The sequence below is a fragment of the Phasianus colchicus genome, chromosome 5, assembly GCF_987193195.1.
Source record: "Phasianus colchicus chromosome 5, bPhaCol1.hap1.1, whole genome shotgun sequence".
In the NCBI taxonomy this organism is placed as follows: domain Eukaryota; kingdom Metazoa; phylum Chordata; class Aves; order Galliformes; family Phasianidae; genus Phasianus; species Phasianus colchicus.
In genome coordinates, this window is record NC_143440.1 from 46,669,029 (window position 1) to 46,692,500 (window position 23,472).

Genomic DNA, 23,472 nt, shown 5'->3' on the forward strand with positions numbered 1-23,472 from the left:
TGTATAGCATTACCAATCTCTGGAATTACGTTTTCCAACCAAACGTACTGAGTCATACACAGGTATCAAAGTAGCAGTGAAATGTTGCTAAGCTCTCAAATAAACTCTTACAGAATATTTGCAGGTATGTTGTTTTATTTATTTACTCTGATTGTTTTCATTGTGATAATTGCCACTGTCCTGCAGGCCAGAGAACTCCTTGGCTACTTGAATGCTGGGCGCTGTTGTGAACTCCTGTCCACTCCCAAAGGTGTTGTCGTACTGAATTCTTTAGAAAGAGAGCATTTTCCATGTTATTTGGCCATCCTTAAAAGGGCAGAAATTGGCTTTTTCATTTTTTAAATACTCTCCTCGTATCTCCAGTGTACTCTGTGAGGCAGAATAGATCCTACAGCTGCCAAGCTGCCAAGCTGCAAGTAGGTGCCTCAGAAAGAGCCCCCGTGCCAGTGGGGAATTACGGGGCAGTAAGGAGGAAGAACATGAGGCTAGGAAAAGCGTGAGTGATGTCATTGCTGGAGGATCACAAATCACTGCCACGTTTGTCGGTTATCTTACTTATTAATTGAAATTGAAAGCATTAATCGGGAGAGGAACCTGCTTCGGGCTTTTCACTAAATTCACAACGTTTCCAGCTTCATTCGATGTTTGCTTCGAAATAGTTCGTGGAATAGGGCGAGGGTACTGAGGTGCTACAAAGCACCGGGCCGGGCGGAAGGAGGTGCTTCGAACGGCACCGGCGAGTCAGAAAAGCCAGGAGAGAGGTGTGCGTGGCCACAGCCGCGCCGGGAGAACGCGGACTGAGGCATCTTCGGATCTCGCCGCACTCGGAGCCGTTCTGCCCCGCGGAGGCCGCTGTAGCGCTGCGTTGCCCCGGCGACCGGCTCGTGCTGCTGGGGCGGCCCCGCTGCGGAGGCTGCCAGCGTGCGGGGCTGCCCCAGCCCAGCCCGGCCCGGCCCTCAGTTCTCGCCCCCGCGCTGCCTGCTGCGCCGTGCGGCTCGTCCGCCTCGGGGGCTGCGCTGCCGGAGCGGGACGGAGGCGGGGAGCGTCACTGCGCCACGGCGACCGTCCCTCCCCCCGGGGCGGGGGGGCGGCACCCGGGCTGCGCGGCGAGGCTGCTCCGCTCCGTGCCCAGGCGGCGAGCGGTGGGACCAGCGGGGCGGCACTGAGCGGAGAGAAAGGGGAAAGTTGGCTCCTAACACCCTCACTCGCGGGGTACCGGGAGGGGCGCATCCCGCTCCCTGCCCGGCCGGGGAAGCGGCCGCACAAAGTTTGGCGGCGGGAGCTCGGCGGGGCCGTGCCGCAGTGTGCCGGGCTCCCGGTGGCGGCAGGCACGGAGGGGGCGTTGCGCGGTGCTGGCAGCGCGATGTGAGCCGCGGGCGGAGCGGCGGCTGCCGGGGGCTGCGGCGCGTCCATGCGCCCCGTGCCGTGCTCCAGCGACATGGATTTTGGGCAGAGCAATCTGTTCGGGTACGTAGAAGACCTGCAGGAACTAACTATTATAGAGCGGCCGGTGCGCAGGAGTCTGAAGGTATGTGCTCGGAAATAGAACGGTGCTTTGCAGTCCGTGTGAGATTGTTGCTGGTTGTGTTTGCGGGCAGTTGTGTGGATAGGCGGTTTGTTTTACAGCACCGTGGTATCAGACAGAGATTGTTTTCGGTCGTTTTGGAGTAAAGCGTATTGAACTCTACGTTTCTAATATGCTATATGCTACGCTGAAAAAAAGAAAAGAAAAGAAAAGAAAACCAACAAAAAACCAAAATCAGACTTACTTTGGCTTTTAGATTAATGTACGTGTGACTGATTTATACTTTCTTTCAAGTGATGAATAGTGATAGTATCTGACGTGGGGCTGTGCTTCAATTCTTTCCCCTCTTTCCCCCAGTGAGGGATCGATGGGACTGAATTTGAGATGTTGGCTCAGGGACATTCAGATCAATCCTGGAGCATCCCTGCGTGTGGGGAGGAGGGGATTGGTAAAAGAGGATTAAAATAAGGCAATGGGAAGGCATTGTGAACTCATAATCTCTATTTCACACTTGATAGACACCAGAAGAAATAGAACGATTGACAGTTGATGAAGAACTCAATGACATTGAAAGGGCTCTTTACCTGCTCAGGTATTTCCTACAGCATTACTGTGAAACATTACTTACCTCTGTGTTTACATATGGCTTTTTTGGTGCTGTTACTCTTCACTCTCTTTATTTTCTGTCTCGTAGTAGTTGTTGTCTTTTACTTTCTGCTATATTGGATGTTTAAATAAGGTAAAGATAGGTACTGTAGTAGTATTTTGTAAAGTTGCAAAGCCTCTGATGCCTGTGCAGGTGTACCAACATTTGAGTTTCTAATATGGCCCACATCAACACTGAGTTGTGCTTTATCTTCTTTTCCCCAGCAGATGGTTTTGCAAGAACCTTGAGTATTAACATTAGTAATGCCCTTTATTCAATGCCTTCATATTTACTCTGAAGCATGAGTGGTTACACAAGCTGATAACAGAGCTGCTTGAATACATCTGGGCTTTCTGAAATGAAAACTTGAGGGATTAGTTTTGTTGTCCTTATGCAATACTGTGGAAGATGCTCTGTTAATGCTTCCCTGTGGCTTTTCATTGTACCTCCCCCTACATGTTCTTGAAAGAATTTTACTTGCATTTACTGGGCAACTTAAATGCTGATATTCTAAAATACAGATCACTTTCAGCAATTGCGTGTCATCTTTGAGATTACAAATGTTCTGAGGGATTTTGATTTGAGTATTCGTTTTTGCACAATACATGGTAATTGGAGAACCAGCTGCAGCTCCCTCTCAGTTTGCTTATTCTGCTGTTCGAAGTGCTCTTCTGGTCTATCACTGCCCTCAGTGTTTAGAGTACATAATCCCAATGCTTTAGTTTTCCCTTTCTGGGATGTGTGGCATTTTATTTAGGTAAGCATTTTTGTCTGCTGCTATTAGTCTTAGTAGTGAGTTTCTTTTGATGCTGAACTTTATTAAATACTGATTTAGAAACTTCTGTATTGGAACTAGTTCCTGTAATCAAAATAATCTGAAAGCAATCTGTTGACTCTGGGGAAGTTCAGAGAAAACAGTTTGCATACGGTGCATATCACTGGAGAAAATCACATCAATTTCATTTTGTACCTCACAGCAATCAGCAGGGCTGGCTTCTTCCCATTCCCTTTATCATGTCCCCTCCCTGTAGGCATAAATTTCTTTGTTCTTTTTTTTGCTCTTTTCTCAATAAAAATGGTGTTTCAAGCAGTATGTCGTTACTGGATCGTTGCCTGGTTAAAGGGTGAAAGGTTCTATGTTGCATCTTTCATGTTACTAATTACTTTTGAACTTGGCCTTGAACTTCTTTTGGTATCTTCATCTGCTTTCTCTCTACATGAACAGCTGTTCCAGGGACATAACATTCATTTCCTTGTGCTGAAATTTTCATTTTTTGCCACTTCATAGACATTTGTGCTGAATGTCAGAGATGAAGGTGGCTTCATCTCTGCTTGGTAAGCTTTCTGTAAAGCAATCACTTGCTGTGATTGTCCAGGTATGTTAAGACACTAATCCGGAGAAGTTTTTGCTCTATGCTGCTTTCCTTGCACCAAGTAGGATATAAGCAGAGTTGAAAAGCTGCTTGTAACACAAATGGTATCCTTTATGTAATGCACAGAGGTATATATTTTTGGCTTGTCTGCTATTTTTCATCTATTATAACACAGTATCCCTGCCTGTTCCTGTTGGACAGTGATGTCAACTTGGACTTTTCATGCCTCGTTTTCTCATGCAGATGCATTATTTGACTTCCTTCAGGTTGTCCATTTAATAATAATAATAATAAAAAAGCAAGAGCAGTAATAAGAAGTATGTATCTTACCTTCGGTACCTACAAGTAGTATTGAAATGCTTAACATTGTGTCACATTGGTTTTTATATTGTCACTTATATACATAACTTGAATCTTCTAGTTAGAAAATTTTAGTTTCTTAGAGGGGTATATTTAAAGTAGTGTTGCTTGTACACATTCAGCACAATGGAGCTGAGTAATACTGAGTGAAGCCTTTGTATGATCCAGCAAAGCTGATGTTTAGTAATTAATTTCTGTGCAAATACAAAAAGAGCCATTTTGTAATGGCTTTCATTCTAAACAAACAAACAAACAAAAAAAAAATCAGTCACTTTCTTCTCATTTTCTGGCCTTCTTTCCCTCCAGAACCCACCTCCAACCTCTTCTCACCACCCTGAAACTCAGATCCTCTGGTTTGCTTATATGCAGAGCTGTTGTGTTTTTTAGTAGAAACTCCTTCCCCACAACACCCCCTCTAGATTTCTGCTTCCAAAGCCTGAACAGCGTAGTCTGAAAAGAGAAGCATTGACATCCTATTTGGAGAGAATTATAGTCTTTGCTCTCTGAGGTTTTTAGTACCTGAATAGCATGTACATGTTTCTTCTTTTTCTTCTTATTCTTTTTTTTCTTATATGTTTATGTCTGGTTCCTGCTACTGTATATATGAGATTTCTTTTCCAGCTCTCCTACCTGTCTCATTAATTCATTCTTTTTTCATTTCTTGTGTTACTTCTCATTTGGCAGTAATACTACAGAGTTTCTGACGTGCTATTTTACTTATTAGTGTCATTCTTTATAAAGCTATTTGTTTTGCCTGTGCAGCACATATTCATATCCATCTCATAATCTTTCTTTCATTTCTAAATGTCATCTATCTGTATCTAGCCACAATGTCGTGTCATATACTTTATCAATTTCTGTTTATTGTCTTCTAAGTATGTAAATCATAGAATGGCTTAGGTTGGAGGGGATCTTAAAGATCATCTAGTTCCAACCTCTGCCATGGGCATGGTTGCCAATACATGTCTATACATGTACTTATTACACAGTGAATACACTGACATATTAATGCTGATTAAAACATCACTTTCAAAGGGATGTGGCTTCATTTTAACTGGCTTTCTGTTGTTACATACCGTAGTTTGGTTTTGTATTCTAAGTTACTAGTAGCAATTCTGATCATTCTAGCAAGTTTGTTATATAATATATATAATTTAATATTATGTATAATATATATTTTATTTTTGGAATCTGAGTGGCTTTCTTTTCTGCTGCATTAGTTTTCATCTTCAGATAGCTGTGTAATGAGGTAGGTTGACAAGATGATCAAGCTACAGCTGATTGTTTTTAGTCAGAATAGTCTTCATCAAATGAGCTCCTTGATTTGGCTCATCAGAACTGTTCAGAAATAGTTGTGCAAGTGAAATGAGAGGCTCAGTAGCTCCCTCAGTGGCCAGAGTCACTTCAATATGATGTAAGCATGGGTGAATGGTAGCTTTAGATTGATGTTGCTCAGAGTACTCAATTTTAATTAGATAATATTCTTCAATTAAACTGATCAAGTTCTAACTTAATAGGAATGTGCTGGAAAATCAGACTGTCAGTTGTAATCACAATTAATAGTAATATTCTGATCAAGAAACTGGGCTTCTGCAGACCAGGTTTTCAGGAAAACTTAAGAATTTTTGTTGAAATCTAATGGATTTTAGTGCCTCATAGAAGGAGATGCATCTTAGCATCTGGGGTTTAGGTTTCAGAACTTCAACCTGAATGCCTTGTGTTTTCCGGTGAGTCTAAGTGGAATTACCTAGAAGCTGTATTCTGAATGTGTTTTGGATATTGCTGGCCCTAGAGAAGAACTAGGAGAGCGGAATAGCAATGTTTATCTCATCTGTATCTGTGTCAAGATGATCACTTATCATGGAAGGCCACCAGCAGATTAAGACAAGCTGCCAGACTTACTGCTGAAATGACCAAATGCTTTAACTCCATGACTCTTCAGGGCATCATAACCTCTGCCAGGAGAGTGACCAGCAGTGAAGCAGCTCGGGGACAGCAATTTTTGTTCTTACGGCAACTTTTGCCTGTAGTCTTTATTTCCATGATTTCTGATGTTTAATGGGAGTACTTACTCTTCGTTGTCTTACTGGAACTAATCCTTTTGTGGCAAAAAGTCAATAGTAAAGTATGTATTCTTTGTCTGATGCAAATCTGGTTTGCATACATATTTACTAGAACACATTCTGTACAGTGGCTTGCTTTTTTCTGAAAGCTTTTCTGATAGGTTTTCCTAGGGGTTTTCATAATGTTTTTGTGCATTGTATTATTTTGTATTCAGTTACGTTGGGTTAATTTGTGCCTGCTTAGTGTTAAAGCTTCCAGGCCTTGACATTTCTGTTGTACTCAAAATACCAGGGTAATATTGAGTTATCAAGGTGGAAGATGATTGAATTATTCACTCTTTTGGGAATACACTGTACTTTGTTTTTTGGAGTGGTTCTGTCAGTTTAGAAAGCAACTCAACTCCTCTCCAAAACATTTAGTGTGGATTTTGAAGGCAGAATAGATCTAGATTAGAAAGAATCCAGTGCTTATAAACCTAGCATGTATCAGTAAAAATAATTAGTGTGCCTTATTGTAACCCTCTTTGATTAGCAAGAGTATTCTCAATTCTGAATGTCTCTTTATGCAATATATGTTGTTAAATGTGAGCATCACAACCACCAGCTACTACTTCAAGGACTGTTATTGTTTTTTTTCAGTCTTTGTGATACTAATTTCTCAGATTTTTTTTTCTCTGTAGATGCAAGCAACTCACTTTTTGAATTAAACACTGTGTAATGTAACAGATTATAAACATTATCTAAAATAAAGAGATTATGCATCTTATGTTTTTATGGTCCTGGTGCCTAGGTAGGATGCTAAAGGATCCAGCTGTCACATCAAATGTGTTAGAAAATAATACTTCCAGCTAGACCTTTAAGCTGTAAATGCTATCATAAAAAATACCACTTTAGTCTTTATTAAAGTATGACCAAGATAATAATGTCTATTTTTAATTACAATTTATATTACGTAAAAGTTGCACTCACTTAATTGGGTGGATAAATTGATTGCATGACCTTGACTCTGTTATACATGCATGCATATGAAATAGATATTTTTGCTTCCTCAAAGTGAAAGGTATACCTGTATTTTTCTGAAACAATACAAAGTCACAAGCCTTTATTAAAATTTAGACTCATGAAAATACTTCTGTTGATCATATTTGCTGATTTGAGGAACCAATGGTAAACGTACACAGCATAGCTTAATATAACACTCTGAGAAACCTCAGAACACAATGGAGAGAGAAAAATCTCCATTTCAATTTTCTTGCTTCTCTCAGGAAGATGGCAGTGCCAGTTGTTTCACTGTTCCAGGCTTTGTGCTCTGCCTCAGAGGCACACTGGGGAATTGATCTGAGCCAAACCATGAAAATAATCATAGAATCATTGAATGGCTTAGGTTGGAAGGGACCTGAAAGATCACCAAGTTCCAACTGCCCTGCCATGGGCTGATTGCCACCAGGCTGCTCAGGGCCCCGTCTAACCTGGTTAAAATAATGCTTAGTTTGAAAATAGATCACCTTGAGAAAAGACCTATGCCAGCATGAGAGAAATGGGTAGCAGCATGGGAACAGGACTCTGGAGTGGGTAAAATGGCTTTGGGCACTAATAGACTTGGCTGGCTTATGGTGTGCATGAAGCTGAGGTTTTTTCGTATAGTTTCAACATCAAGCTGAATGAAGCTCTTGCTGTATCAGACAGAGCAGTTCTTTCCTTTCCTTGCGTAACCAGGTGTTGCAGTGCTTTGTGTGTGCTAGCACTAATGGGATTGCAGCCATGCAGTCTCAGTCTGATTAAGGAACTGACAGTCATGTTAACAAATTTTTCAGGTGCTCACTTCCAAAAAAATGTGCAACTGCACAACTATTTGAGCTAGCAGGAGGGGGAGCATGAGTGGAGAGGAAGTCACAGTTGACAGATCACTTTCCCATCAATAGCAGAACAGGTTTAAATCAGATTGTGCTAATCTCAAATTTACACTCAAAAGTCTTTGGACTTCCGTACAAATTGAAAAGATTGGAAAGTATAGTGTATCAGCTGCAGAGTATTTAATAAGCTCTTTGACATTAAGTTGGACTTTCAGAAGTCTACAGGAGAGCTGTGATATGTTGGGGCAACGGTAGCCCTTCCTTATATGTTGATGCATTCTCCTTTGGAGGTGCTAATTCAGTTTGTTTCAGAGCATCTTTGGGCACAACATAATAAAGAGGAACTTGGTAGTGTGTATTTGTGGTTTTTCATAGTAAACATAGTTGAAAGAATGATGGGGTTTTTCAACATCTAAAACTGTTCTATTGACCTCAGAAAGCTTAACCCCTAGAAAAGATCTGGAATATCCAACAAGGTATTTATAGTGCTTCTTTGTTTCTACACAAGGAACACCACGCAATAGTAACATGTTGCTCAGCAGGAGACTGAGTTTGCTTTGTTTTTGTTTAGATAAGCATGATTACTTAATAAATAACTTTATAACAGCTGCACAATTCATTTTGAAATGGCACAATTAATGTGCAAGTATAACAATTCTCCTTTGTATTACATTTCTTAGAAAGCTTCAACTGTTCATAACAACACTGTGTACTTGTAAGGAGCCTTTATCCTCATGCTTGCTCAAGATTGCCCATTTATTTTTGTATCCTTTGCCTGATTTGGCAATGGGTAATAGCACTACACAAGTTTTTCAGAACCTTATGATGCATCCAGGAGAAATGGCAGGAGGATGCAGATGGGTGAAATACAATGTTTTGTGTTAGAATACACAAAATGCAGGCTCCTCAAAGAGTAGGTCCATCTATTTGTTTGTGTAAGTCTGAGAACACAATCGCAAGATGGTGCCCCATAATGTAATGACTGTAATATGACAGTGACTGAAACTAGTAACTAGGAGATTTTATTGCCATGTTCTGTTGTTTTGAGGACTACTTTACTTCAGGCTTGGGAGCCCTCCACATGCTATGGCGTGATGCTTCCATGGACCTGCGCTCTGACTCAACTTCAGTTTCTGCTGGCAGCATTCAGCAGTGGTCCAGCAATTCTTCCCCTAAGACTAGTACATTTCAGTTTTGAGAGTATCAGAATAGTAGCATGCACTGTTAGTGGTAGGGGGCTGGGGCTAGACAAATGCTTATCTTTTACTTACACAATGCTTTTGTGTAAGTACTTTGAGGCTGTTGAGTAATGATATTTGGTGCTGATATATTGCTTCATGTGTTTTTAATTTCAGAGCTCTTGGTGGTGCTCCCTAATTTCCACAAACTAAGGTGGATAAAAACTCCATTATGCATTGGTTCACATTTCCATAGTTTGTAAAGGGGAGCTTGCTTTACTGGGGTGAAATTCTGGTTGCAATTTAAGGGCTTCAGGAACTAGGACTGCAGGCTTGAATCTGTGCCTCAGCTGATATGCTGTGACAGGAATAATTTGAAATGCAAAAAGAAATAGTTCCATCAAGATTTAAAATTAATCCTGCTATCTGGGGTATACTTGTATAACTATTTTATTTAGCTATTTTTAGAATTTTGTCTTTGTTCCACCAGCTGCTGGTTGAGGTGTCAATAGTCTGCTAAGGTTATACTGACTCTATCAAGCCTCAGAGCCTGAAGCTTTATTTTTCAAAAGCTAAACGAGGATTATTTCATCATTTAAGCAGAGATTTTTACACTGGAATAAGCATGATGGGAATGTAGATAGTTCTTGAGACTGAGGAATTCAAGGAGATCTCCTGTTATCATTTAGAATTTCTAATGCTTTGGGAAGGGATGTGTTTTATTTTTCAGAGGCAACTTTTTGCGTAACATAACTTCTCTTTAGATCTTGAATGCAAATTGAAGAGAAAATTGGAAGCAATTTCTATAGTATTGACAAAGTCTGGAATAGAACATAATGGCTGAAGAACCAGCTGTCTAAATTATATACAGTTACATGATTCTGTGCCTTAATATGAAAGTTGCTTCAGATTCTGAAACTGAATGGCCCTGTGCTGTGCCAGAAGTTGCATCTCTAGCCAAAGCCAGAGCTCAAGGAAAGGTTTTTAAAGATAGGGTAGTGATTTGTAAGTAGCAAGAATTATTTCAATGGAACGAGATGATGATATTCATGCTGTGAACGTTAACATCACGGGCATTCTTTTACCTTGTTTTCCTTCACCTCGTATAAATATCTTCCAAGATCAGCTTGTGTACAGGTCTTGGCAGACTGAACAATAGGATTATCCTTCACATTCTTTGGAAATAAGAGCCCTCCAAACTCTGTTCATCAATCTGTTCAAACTAGTTTTACATGCAGTTTCTAAAGTTGCTCCTCACTCCCTAACCTTGCTGGTTCATGGAGCCATTTCTTGAAATAATATTTCCAATTGAATGTGCATTCCCCACAGCTACCAGATAGACACCACTGTCTATGGAAGAAAGGCTTTCTGCTTTGGGTCATAGTAAAACAGAATGAGAAAAGAGACAAAGAACCATTTGGAAACTTCTGCCAGATCTCTTAGAAACATCTATCTGAGGCCAGCCTTATTGCTTCTGGCTGATACTTTTATATGAGCAGGACAAGGTACCAGATATTTCATATCCATCTTACTGTTTCAATGGACTCTTGATGGTACAGGTATTTGTATTTAAATTCTACGTTTTTAGTTTCTTTTGCATTCAAATCAATGTTTCTGTATGATTCTTTTTGCAGGGTTTAATATTAAGGAATAAAGCAATCAAGCTGTGGATATGTTCCCCAGTATCTTGATAATGGTTGTTTCAGGAACAGCTTTCTTTGTTCAATGCTGTCGTGTGGCTGTAGGTTCTATGAATGTGTACAACTCTAATGTGCAGATGAGTTGAGTCATTTCTTGTCAGTTGTGTCAATTCCCAGCAGGACTGAATGGAATTGCTGTGCTTTCTTGAACCTGTTGACTGCAGTTGAAAATATCTTACCCATTCACCCCATATACTCTAAAGGATTTTTAGATACTTGCCACTTTAGTAACATGTCCTATGGACAAACAGTATTTCTTAGTCATTGTATATCTTCCAAATTACACATTTTTTGTTTACAAAAATCATGTTAAAGTGTAATTTTTAGTCCCAGTGTTCTTCTCTGTAATTTCTGTTTTGTTTATACTCTTCCATTGCTTTACTATAGCATAAAAAACTTACATTCAGATTTTGTGTCAGCTGGGATAAATTAATATGATAGGAATAGAACTGCAACATGATAGTGTTGTGTGTATGTGAATCCAGGCTGAATGCAAAAACTAGGGGTATTGCTCTTATGGACTTCAGTTAGTTAGAGGGGCTAGGAAAGTATTTGTGCCACATCAGACTTTTTAAAAAACTTACATATTCTTTAAGCTTATGTAAATAAAAGTTCCCAGCACCAATGAGTAGTAAAAATGTGTAATGAAAGATTGCAACCTCAAAGAGCATAATCTTACATGTTTCTAATGAGGAAAAAAGTTGTTTATCCATCCTGCTTGTCCTTATCCTTTTTTTCAATAATCATCTAGTTTAAGAGAATTCTTCTGGCTTTGCAAATGGATCAATACAGGATTTTCTGTGACAGTGCAGGGGCATGAGAAGAGCATGAGCAGAAAGCCTTGGGGGCTTGAGCCCACAGCTTGAAGTAAAAACAGTGAATTAATTTTGGTAGGTATCAGTTCTGTCCTCCCTTCTCTCCTACTTCCAGAAAACTCTTGCTGAACAATGAAGACAACACTGGAGCCATCTGTTTATTCTGAGATAAAATGGTAATTCTTCAAAGCTGCCGTACAACTGCTTGCTTTAGCGGTTGGACAGGAGCAAGAAGTTGGATTCAAGTTGGCTCAGAGTGTTGATAACTCCACTGACACGGAGCTGCAAAGTAGGAATCTCGTTGTACTCAGTAATACCACTACATTTTGCCTGCAAGGGGTCATGTTCCCAGAATGGGGTGCTTTACTGTTTGCTTGTACTGCATGAGAAGTACAGCTGATCAGCTTGTGGGGCGCTTTCCAAAGTAGGATATACTCTTCTGAAAGAGCAGGGTGATGTCTACATTACAGTTTTCTCACATATCAAATGGATATGAAACTGCTCAAATTTAAGGCGTCAGTATTTTTAAATTACATTGGAAAAGCTAGGTTAGGGACAGTAAATAAATACTTTAAAAAAACCCTAACCATGTTTTTGCTCTGAGTATGAATTGTATTGTCTCTGATAGAGTAAATATATGTAGAAGAGAAATGCAAAGAGCTTTTGCTTTAGTATGCATGTATACATGGTAATATTATTTATGTTATTTTGCAGGCCTGAAGATAAAACAAAAAAAAAAGCTGGCTTTAGAGGGAGAAGCAGAAAAGATACAGTTTTCACTGCTGAAATTGTAACTGAGCTTTTTGAGGAGGAGGATTTATGTCCATATTAAATAGCAAAACATGAGTCATTGCCTCACTGCTGTTTGCACCAAAATGCTTCTGTTACAGTTAATCTCCTTTATGTAATTTCATTTAAAAGTTCAAGAAGAGAGTACCTATTTTTTCTGCCATTTTGGGAGCTAGACATTGTTTAGAATACATTTTTCAGGTCAAGATTTATTTTTTACTCTTGCCTTTTACAACTGCATCATTACGAACCACTAAACCGTCGAGGAGGAGAGCAATAACTACAAATTAACCTGCTCATTTAGTATAGTTATTAACCCAAGAGGATGTATATTTCCTCTTATTTTAATTATTATGTAAAGCCAATTGCAGGTGCATTTTAAGGGTTGCTTATAAATTCTGAACCTTGCATGCCTGTTGTATTATAAGCAGATAAATTACTTGGGCAGTGAGTTTGTTACAAAAGATCAGATGCATACAGGCATGGAAAATAAACATGAGGGGGACAAGCTTTTTTACATCATCTGATGGTGTTAGGACAAAGAGGAATGGTTTTAAACTAAAAGAGAGGACATTTGGATTATATCTTAGGACAAAGTTTTTTACTCAGAGGGTGGTGAGGCACTGGCACTGCTGCCCAGAGAAGCTGTGGATGCCCATCCCTGGTGTCACTCAAGGCTAGGTTGGATGAGGCACTGGGCAGCCTGGTCTGGTGGGGGCAGTCAGCCCCCAGCAGAAGGTTGGGACTGAGTGGGCTTTCAGGTCCCTTCCAGCCCAAGCCATTCTGTGATTCTTTGCTTTCACTTTGATCACTGGAACTGTCCCACCTATTTAAAATCAACATTATAGAGAAGTAAGATAAATAAAATAGATACCAAGGTCTTTGAATCTGTTTTATTTTATTGCTAATTCTGAAGACTTTAAGTAGTTCCTTTTCCAGTACCTTATCTTCTTGATTAAATGAGGAGGAGGTTGCCTTTTTAAAAATTATTTCTTGCTTTGTCTAATTTTAGTGAAGGACTCTAATAATAAGTACTTTTTTTTTTCAATTCTGTTGCTCTTTCTTTTTGAGTCCAACATACAGAAAACTGATTTCTGCCCCCCACGTCTTCCCCCCAGTGCCATTCCTTCCTTTGCAATTTCATGCATCTTATTTTTCTTTGCCATCATCCAATCAAAAGAGGAAAAAATGTATTGCATCAGTGCTTGTCTTTCACTGTAATTTTCCTTTTCTGTGTTACTTTTACTCCATGGAAGGATACTGATGATAGCATAGTAAATAGATATGCTATGCATTCTGGTGATTAAAACTGATATACTGAACTGCAAAGATCCTTCAAAGTATTTTTGAGATGCATTGAAAAGAGAAATATGTTCTTTTCTTCAGAGATGACTCTGAGCTAATTTTAGTAAATGTGGGTGGAATTACTGGAAAATGCTTTATTTATTCATTCCATTGCAGAATGTCAAACACTTTTTGGGATAATTGTACCATTAGAAATAATTTAAAATATAATTATCTGAAGGGGGAAAAATAGTCTAACAAGAGTCTATTTAAAATTGTTGTAGTGATTTTTGAAGGTAGAGAACATTAGTAAGACAGGCCTGGGATTGTAATTATCAAAACCTACTTGAATAGGGAGAAGGATATTCTGATGCTGTGCTCTTAATGATTTTTAAGAAGAATGTAAATACAGATATTATCTGTGTATATGTAATATATATTTGAATGTACTGTTTGAAATTATTCTGCAAAAGAGATGGAAATTTGCAGGACCTGTAATCGCTTCAGTTTGTTTATCATGTTCCCTGGATTATATGCTTTGGTTATCTGTCCAGTCCAAGCTGTATGCCATCAGTGGAAGAAATCTTTTATGTTTCTAAGAGACATGATTCTTTCTTCATTTTAATTAAGAAGGTGAATTTTGCCCTACTTTCCTAAGAGAACATGAATCAAGTAGACCACTTCTTTGTTTGACTGGATGTGAATTGGCAACAGCTTAAATTGAAGTGATTTTTAGGTATTTGCATGTTCCTCTTGGAAGTTGCCTTTGATCTGTGGTTGCTGATGGATGAGGGAACAGTGCTACAGTCAGCTGTTTGACTTTGTATTGCTATGTACATAGCTGCTTCAGTCTGAAATAGATGTCCAGTACTATTTGAAAGTATTTGAATAATAGAGGCAGAAAAAGCAAGTCTTACCAGCACTCTACAAGCTAGCTTATAGCTTATGTCAGGGTTCAGTTTGTTGTTCTGTGTTTTGTTTTCTAATGATTTTTTTTTTTAAGGGTCACTAGACTCTTTGTCTATGATATCAGTAAGTAAAAATTTAGTGTTATCAGTTTGATGTCGTTCTGAGTTCAGTCATTCTGAGCTCTTTGGCTGTGAGAAAAAGAACTGCCTCTATAGCTGAAACTTCAGAAGATTTTCTAAAATTTCAGATGCTTTTTTTTCAGTGCTCACAATTTTACTCCCATATTTTTCTAACTGAAACAGAAACTCTGCTTATTATATGTACCTCTACCTATAATATTTCTCTAGATATATCTGTCTTGCTTACAAGAAAATGCTATAAGAAATAGCTTCAAACAAACCCTTGAATCCAGTATGACTGTATCATTTTCATTTTTTTTTTCTTGTGGCTTTTCATTCATTCACTGACTTTTTCTGCATCAACAATTTAAAAATATCTCTTCTTGTCTCCTTCATTTAATTTTTGGTTCAGTTTACTGTGCCATTTCAGAAGTAGACAGTCAACTTGCATACAAAATACGTTTTGCATACGATTTGTCTAAGTTAAAGCATCTGATGTTTCAACTTAGTTTGTTATTCTGCCTTATTCTTATTCTGCTTTTTAATGAAGCAATGCAGATAAACAGACCAGTAGCATTAGCTTTCCTAACCTGTGATATGCTTTTCCTAATGGTATGCTGATGGAGTTAGTATAGCGTAGTTAGATTTTTAAATAAAGTTCAAAGAGACTTACAGTGAGGGATGAGGTGAAGGGAAGTGATATCTTCTGTTAGATCAGTCACTACAGTGTTTGTACAGTTAAATATTTATGACAGGATTCTTATCTACTTCCCCAAGTGTCAGATTAGTGCTGCTATGAAAAAAACAATGTAGAAGTGATAAAATATGAAATGTGTTATGTTCAGGAGGGATGAGTATACATGATAAACACAGTGATGAAAGTGGGAGCTTTTGGATCTGATGTGTACGATGCCTCACAATAAAATGACTCATAAGTTGAAGAAGACTCTAAGTAGGCTTAAATACTTGATAGGTCATTTGAGGCATTTATTTCTTCCATGCCATAAATACATAGCTTTCTCTATGGGTCATGCAATGAATAAACTGGAGAGGTGCATATTTGGATAATGTAATATGATCAGATTTATTTCTTCTTTTGTTTCTTTTCATACATGTAGAATTTATTCATATTTGCTCTAAAAGTATGCTGGGCACATAGTTACTAAATAGACTGAGAAGGTGATTTTGGAAAATGCGGTGTTTTTTTTTAAATTGTATTTTTTAATAGAAAAGTGTTACGATGCCAATTGTAATGAGATGGTTGTAATGGGATATTACTAGGTCTTCTGATTTCATTTAAAATGAGCATTAGTTAAATGTTATATTTTCAGATTCATCTTACTTTCAGCAAATTTATAGAAGCCTAATAATAGGAGTTTCTTCTGTGTTTGATTTGGCCATAAGGTGGGAGTGGTTGATGGGCAAAGCTTCTTGATGCTGCTTTGGATACTGTCCTTTGGAGAGCATTGAGCGTAGTTCAGTCTGGTTTGTACCTTTCTTCCAGAATCTTGCAACTAGAGTAATCCCTAGTTTTCTTGAATATGAAGGCTGGTGTACACAAATATTAACATGCCTTCTACAGAAAAAGGCTATTTGTTTCTAGAACAATTTAAATGAGTTCTGAGGTTGTTACATGCTTCCCACAGCAATCTGTGGCCTTGAAAAAGTGTTCTGACAAGGGAAAATAGTGCAGCGTGTGGCTCAGGAGCTCCACTATTGGAATTTAACACGTACGACACATAGAATAGCTGATATGATGCAAAGATTTGTAATTATGCAAATGTGTGTATGAATGAGAAGTGGGTTTTTTTTTAGTTCTTACACTATTTTTTGAAAAGGATCCACCAAAGGCTTTTACCTTTGAAGGCCAACTGTATCCTGGACTGCATCAAAGGATGGGTGGCCAGCAGGGAGAGAGGGGTAACTCTCCCACTCTGCTCTGCCCTTGTGAGGTTCCATCTGGAGTACAGTGTCCTTGTCTGGGACCCCTGGCACAAGGAAAATGTGAAGTTGCTGGAGTGGATCCAGAGGAGGGCCACGATGATGAGAGAATGTCCTATGAAGATAGGTTGAGGAAGTTGGGCTTGTTCACCTTGGAGAAGATTCCAGGGAGACCTCATTGTGACTTTCCAGTACTTAAAGGGAGCTTATAAACAGGAGGGAGACCAACTTTTTCGAGAGTAAATAGTGATAGGACAATGGGGAATGACTTTCAACTGAAAGAGAGGAGGTTTGGGTTAGATGTTAGGAGGAGATTCTTTGCTCAGAGGGTGGTGAGGCAGTGGCACAGGATGCCCAGAGAAGCTGTGAATACCCATTCCTGGAGGTGTTCAAGGCTAGGCTGGATGGGATTTTGGGCAGCCTGACCTGGTGGGGGGCAGCCAGCCCACAGCAGGGGGGTTAAAACTAGATGATATTTGAGGTCCCTCCCAACCTAGCCCATTCTATGGTATTCTTAAAGATAGTTATCAGATATATCCCAAATATCTTCACATTTCCAGTGATCAGATAAAACTTCTGTTTTGACTCCAGTTACTTTTATTTGTCACTTACATGTTAGATGATAATATACAGTTTTTTTTATAGCCCTCTCTTGAAATGAGTATGTAATTTCAAAGCTGTTAATATTTCTACAACTCATTCTTCTAAACTTTTGTTCAACTGAGGCTATTAAAGGGAGTTATTTTAATAAAATGACAAATCCTTCCTTAGAACTAGGTCTGCTTATTATACACTTAAATATGTCAAATAGATGTTTAGACACTCATATAATTTATGCTTACAGAAGTATGCTTGAAACGTAAGCGTAGATAGCATGAAATAAGAGGAAGATTACTGCGTTTCAGAGATGCCTTGGAGCAGTGTTAGGAAAGGATTGCGTTCTTCAAGAAAATGTAAGATTATATTTTATCCAAAGAAGATTCATCTTGAAAGACAATCACTTGTGAATATATATTTTTTTTTTCAGGACATTTTTCTAGTTCCCAGGATTTTTTTTTTCTTTTTTTTTTTCTTTAAAATGAAACAAAGTCTTAAATTAACCTATCAAAGGTAAAATTTAGGAAAAAAAAAAACCAACAAAAAAGACTTGTGAAAGGGTTAGTTTACTTAGCAAGAGTAGTCCTTAAAAAGCTCTTTAATTGGTTTTAAGTCTGTGTCTCCTTTTTTGCATAAGAAAATCTTCTATATAAAAATCCTTGCAATAAATGCAAAGAAGATTCTTTAAGAAAGTCTTATGGGTCAGGCACCTTTTATATTACTGACAAACATTTATCAGGATTTCTAGTTTGCCTTGGCAACCACTGAACTGGAGAAAAGAAATCCTGGAGATACAATTGCTATTGAAGGATTTTGAAAAGGGCAAAATCATGTCAGATACTGAGCTTTTATATGAGGAGGAGGTTATCTATGAATCAATCAAGCATAGAGATAGGGACCTCTGCAAGTCATCTGTTTGAATGGCTTGCTCAAAGCAGTGCCAGCTTCCCAATTGAATCTAATTTATTGTTAAATTAGGTTGCTCAGGACTTTGTCTGGATGAGTTTTGAATGTCACCAAGTACTCTCCAACTTCTGGGCATTCTGCTTCAATGACTGATCATGCATCTTGTACATTTATTTTTTCTGGTTGGGTTCTAAATTTTACTATATGAGGCAAAGAAGAAATTTTGTAGTAGAGATCCATATCAGGTTGAATTTAAAAAACAGAATTACTAGGCACCTAAATTCTGTGAGTGAAATCTAAGGCACTGGATTTTTATTTTCAAAGTCACCTAAAGTATATGAGTTTTGTGAAAACTAAGAATAAGACTGAGAAGTGTTTTCATGTTTTTCGAATGCCTCACTCACTGAAGTAGGTAAACTTTTTTTTTTCCCCAACGAATGCAGATTTGGACCAACACAACTTTTTGGAATTTTGCACTGAAAATGATGTCATGATGAGTTAGTGCAGTATTCCCATGCAGTTATGCATCAGAATTTCTAGGTTTGTAAAACTAAATTATGCAAAGCACAGATTTTAGTGCTTGATTCAACGCTATTTAGCAAATCATTTTTGCTGAACTACAAAGCAACAGTACTAAACAAAATCTGTTCAAGCACTGTACTTCAGTCCTCTCTACAGTGTTCTACTCCTGTCAGTGTGTTTTTTGCAGGCTAGAGCTAGCAAAGGAGTAAGATGCAAATCCTTCTCTTTTTCAAGCTCTCTTGCAGTAACATTCTCCTGGGGATCACTCAGTGGCTAATTTTTGTTCATGCTGTAGAAGGAGCTGTAGTCTTTCTTTACCTTTCCAGATACAAGTATTTCTAATTAAGTATCCACAAACTCTTTACTTTTTTTTTTTCTCATTTTGCAGAATCAGTTTTTAAAATTAAGCTCAAGTTGAACTTTTGAAGCCTTTATTTTAAGTACTTATTGAAAGATAGGAAATCTTATTGTTGGCTGGGAGCTAATTTCAAAATTTGCTTGTATGGATGGAAACAAGTATCCTGCATTCAGTCATAGAATCAACAGAATCATAGGCCCTTTCTCTGTGATTGGAAGAGAGCTCTTGGGGAGCTCAAGGCAGGGTGAACTAGGGCAGTATTTTCCAGGTATTGTCATGACCTCAGGGTTGGAACTTATCTAAGGATAGACTCCACTGTATGACCTGACAACTTATTCCAATGTTTAAAGAACTATGATGTTAAAGACTTTTTTTTTATAATATACATTTTATTATTAAGGTTGAAGTGGAATTTTCTGTATTTCAGTGCCTATTGCCTTTTGTCTTGTCACTAGGCACTGAGAACAATATTAAATGCTGTAATCTCTTAATGATTTTAGTGGACCTTCATTGGACTAGCTCTGGTCAATCTCTGAGACTCAGAGCAATTATCTTTTCCGTTGGCCTATTGGTGATGTTCTTTATAATACATCCAGGATACTGTAGCCTTCTTTGCCACAAGTGTTGTTACTGGCTCTTGGCTCAATGTGGCATCCATCGGACACCAGGGTCCTTCCTAGGCCTAGGACCTAGCCTGTACTGATGCGTGGAGTTTTTCCTACGTAACTGCAGGACTTGCGTTTTGAACTCTGTGAGATCCTTGTTGGTCTATTTCTCCAGGGTATTGGCCACTGCTGGTTTTATATCATCTGCATACTAACTGAAGGTGCACACAGTGGCATCATCCAGGTCATTACTGAAAATGCTAACCAGTAATGCCTCTAGTATGTACCCACAGGGTAAGCCTCCAGTGATGGCTTCCAGCTGGCTGCTTTGCCAGGTCAATAGTTCATCCAATTTTCAGCCTGCAGCATTTTCCATTTATCTTGCTTGTACTTCTCTCAATTTGTCCATGAATATATTATGGGAGCTGGTGTCAAAAGCTTTGCTAAAACAACATCCAACATCTGGGCCAGTCGTCTCGTTGTAGAAGCTGTCAGGTTGGTCAGGCATGATTTCCCTTTCACGAAGTCATGTTGGTTCTCTCAATCATCTTTTTGTCCCTTGTATGTTTGAAAATGAATTTCTAAGTGGATTTTATTCCAATTGCAAGGTGGTCTCATGTAGTGTAGACATCATCATATGCAGGTAGGTGGAGACAAACAAGCAAGGATGAGTGGAGGAGCCGAAGGGAGATGGCCCAGTGCTACTTTTGCTCTTGAGAAGTACCAGGTTTTTAATGAACCTTGTAGTGAGTTGCTCTTGTATTGCTGGCTTGCAGTGGTCAGCTGGTGTTGCAGAGATGATGAGAATTAGGATGGGAGTGTTCAGGTGTGAGAGTACAGTCACTGGGATCTCCTGTAGGATGAGCTCCAAAGATGACTCCTGAAGTTTCATATTTAAATTGTAATATCTGTAAGGTTTTTCCTTGCACAAAAAAGATTGAGCTAAATTGCTACTAAGTATAGGGCTCTGTTAATGTTCTATAATTAGCACAGTTAATAAAGGAATAGCACCTGCATAATAGTATTTGACTGAAGAGAATAACTGTTTAGTATTTATTATTACAAAAATATCTTAATCTGAATGTTTAGCAATAGTTCACTTTAATCCTAAAGGCTTTAATATTTAAAGGAGAAGGAATCTATGGTGCAGCTTTTTTGGTAGGAATAGAAGAAAAATCTTCCACAGTTGGAAAATTACAGGCTGTGTAGGTGTTGAAATGCCTCCTGCTTCACATTGTTAATTGGCAGCAGCCCAAGTGCTCAGCATTTCTGTTTTAAAGGGGAACACTGCCCTTTTCATTGTAATTCTGACCGATGAAACTGGTTGTATTTTTTAGTGGTTAGGATTTCTTCTACATTGATACATACTGAATGAAGTATTCAGAAAATATAGCTTCTTCAAGTTACCTTGACCTTTTATATTATTACTGGATAATATAAAGGTATGCATCTTTTCCTTGCTGAGACTGCAAGCTGCAGTGAAAGAAGATGTAGGCCTCCTCTCCTGTGACCCTTTTCCACTTTGGGGGCCGTAGATTTCCCAATTTTGCTTTAAAACTTAGCTGGAGTCAACATGTAATATGCAGAGAAATCTGCCATGCAGATGAAAGGCTTTAATATTCATTTCATTAAAATATCTAATAACTTAATTTTGAATAATGAAACAAGAATGAAAGCTGTGAATAGATTATTTATTAATTTTAATCCCTTTTCAGTGGCTGACATAACACTGTTCTATCACTGAGATGATTCCGAGAAACATGTTTTTATTGAGAGACCTTGCACATGTTTCCTAATAAGATTGTAGGGACGCTAATATTATAATCAGTCTGAAAACCTGTACTTCTATCCATTAGGACTGGTTTTGAAGATGCTAATAAGGGGTTTTGCTTTAACTTTGCTCTATCAAAATTTGTCAACCGTTTTGTGTTTACAGACAATACTTTAAAAAAAAAAAAAAAAAAAGCCATAAAATTGGCTCCTTAGACATTTTCAAGAAAACCCCCTTAGCTTAATTTTACATCAATAGTTAACAGAAGATTAAAAAATAACAAAACTGCTGATAACTTTTTTTTTCAGTTAGAATAGATACCGTATTTATAAACAACAAATAAAAGCAGCAACAACAAAAAAAGGGAGATGGGAAGATGAAAAGAACCTATTTTCAGAAATATAGGAAATGTTAGTTGTTTTTGTACTCTGTGAAATCTTCTGAACCTTGAAATGATGTATCTGAAGTTAGTCCTATTTGCAGGCAATTGAACTTTGCTTATTAAAGTTTTGTGACTGGCTTCTGGCATTGTGAATTTAAGTGTACCTCTTAAATATTTTACTAAAACTTTATGATAGTTGAGAAGAGTGAGGAACTTCACATGATACTGAGTCGTAGAAAATGATATTTTAAATTGACCACTACTGCTGTGAAGAAAATGGAAAGCGAAGGAAGAGAAATTGGTCGAGACTGAGGTATTGGTATTAAGGTGGTATTAAGGGCACAGATAAATCAGTTGTATGAAACTCAGAATCTGCTTACCTTGACTTTGTTAGCTTTTCTTCAGATCATTTTCTCTCTGATAAACTGAGCGGGATGAATTATGTGTGAAAATGTGAAATAGATGGATTTACCAGAAAGGAATGTTTTTGATTTCTGTTGACAAAAAAACGTGGTTCTTAATATTTTGTGATAACAAACGTCATCACAGACTTCACAGGAAAATTGCCTTAGGGGTAGACACACACAGTCTGAAGTTTGCATGATTTCATCACAAGTTTTTAACTTACTGACTTTGTCAAAAAAAAAAAAAAAAAAAAAAAAAAAAGAAAGAGAGACCTAAAGACAATAGCAAGATTCCCATTATCTGGAATGGAAAGTTTTTGTTGGGGCAGAGGTTTTCAAAGTTTAGGTTCCTTACTCACTGTGATGGTTTGCAGTTAATGAGTTCAATAATTACTCCTGTCTGCACGATGGTAACATCCTTCTGCACAGAAGTGAGCTGTTGTGTATGTTCATAGACTTGCCAAGGTTGGAAAAGACCTCTAAGATCATCCAGTCCAACCGTCCACAACCATCCACATAACCACACATTCTTCAGAGGTGCACAACACCACCCAAGAGAAGTCCCAGTTCTTATTTTCCAAAATCCGTTCTCTAATCCTTAATCAGAGACAATCATATGTGTTTTTTACAAAAAGACAGCCAATCTGTCCTTAAAAGTCATCTCAAATGATGCCTCCTCTCACTTTCTCCACAGCTAAGGTAACATTTGGCAAATGACAGAAAGGAATCCTGGAAATATTGTGCTGTACACAATAGAGCACAGGCATTAAAAGTGAAGTCAAAGTTGATGTGCAGAACCAGAGGTTTACATCTGTGTATGTATGTGTGTGCATGGTTTTGTGGATTTGCTAACTGTTCTCTTTACTATACCCCTGTGAATTTTATCAACTTCTGACATAAGCAATCCTTTCCTGCCCTTCTTAAACTTAGGGGAATTTCTTCCCTCTCTTTAACCATAAATACATTATGCGAGTTGAGTAAGCAATGTCCATTTTGGTTATAGGACCCCGACCTAAATCAGAATGAGCAATCATATAGACTTCCAGGCTTGCACTATTCAAAAGTTGCTGGTTTTCTTCCATTCTTTTCAGCCTTATTCTTTATGACAATATTTCATTAATATCAGTCTTAATAACATCACAAACTCTGCACAGAACTAATTGTGAATGATGTCTGCAGAATCATCCCTTGTAATATTACACCCTTTCTGATTGGCAAGGTTTTGGCTGAGATAGAGTTAACTGGATGTTACTTTCCAGCTTGCAGAGATTGAATGAGAATGAAATACTTCTGTTAGGGTATGCTAGTCTGGATTGATTTTTTAACCAGAACTTTTATATTTGCTTCTTGTTTGTTATACAAACATCCTTGC

The 23,472-nt window shown here is 38.3% G+C and overlaps 1 protein-coding gene across 6 annotated transcripts in view; it reads left to right on the top strand.

The window, feature by feature from the left end:
* Positions 1–1,394: 1,394 nt before the first annotated feature.
* Positions 1,395–23,472, top strand: part of PPP4R4 (protein phosphatase 4 regulatory subunit 4) — a 66,146-nt gene continuing 44,068 nt past the window's right edge. For all 6 annotated transcript variants that reach the window (XM_090141545.1, XM_090141548.1, XM_090141547.1 and 3 more), the window contains exons 1-2: positions 1,395–1,528; positions 2,044–2,117. In XM_090141545.1, coding sequence (XP_089997671.1) covers positions 1,412–1,528; positions 2,044–2,117 — 191 coding nt within the window. In that variant the 5' untranslated portion in view covers positions 1,395–1,411. The remainder of the gene's footprint in view (positions 1,529–2,043; positions 2,118–23,472) is intronic.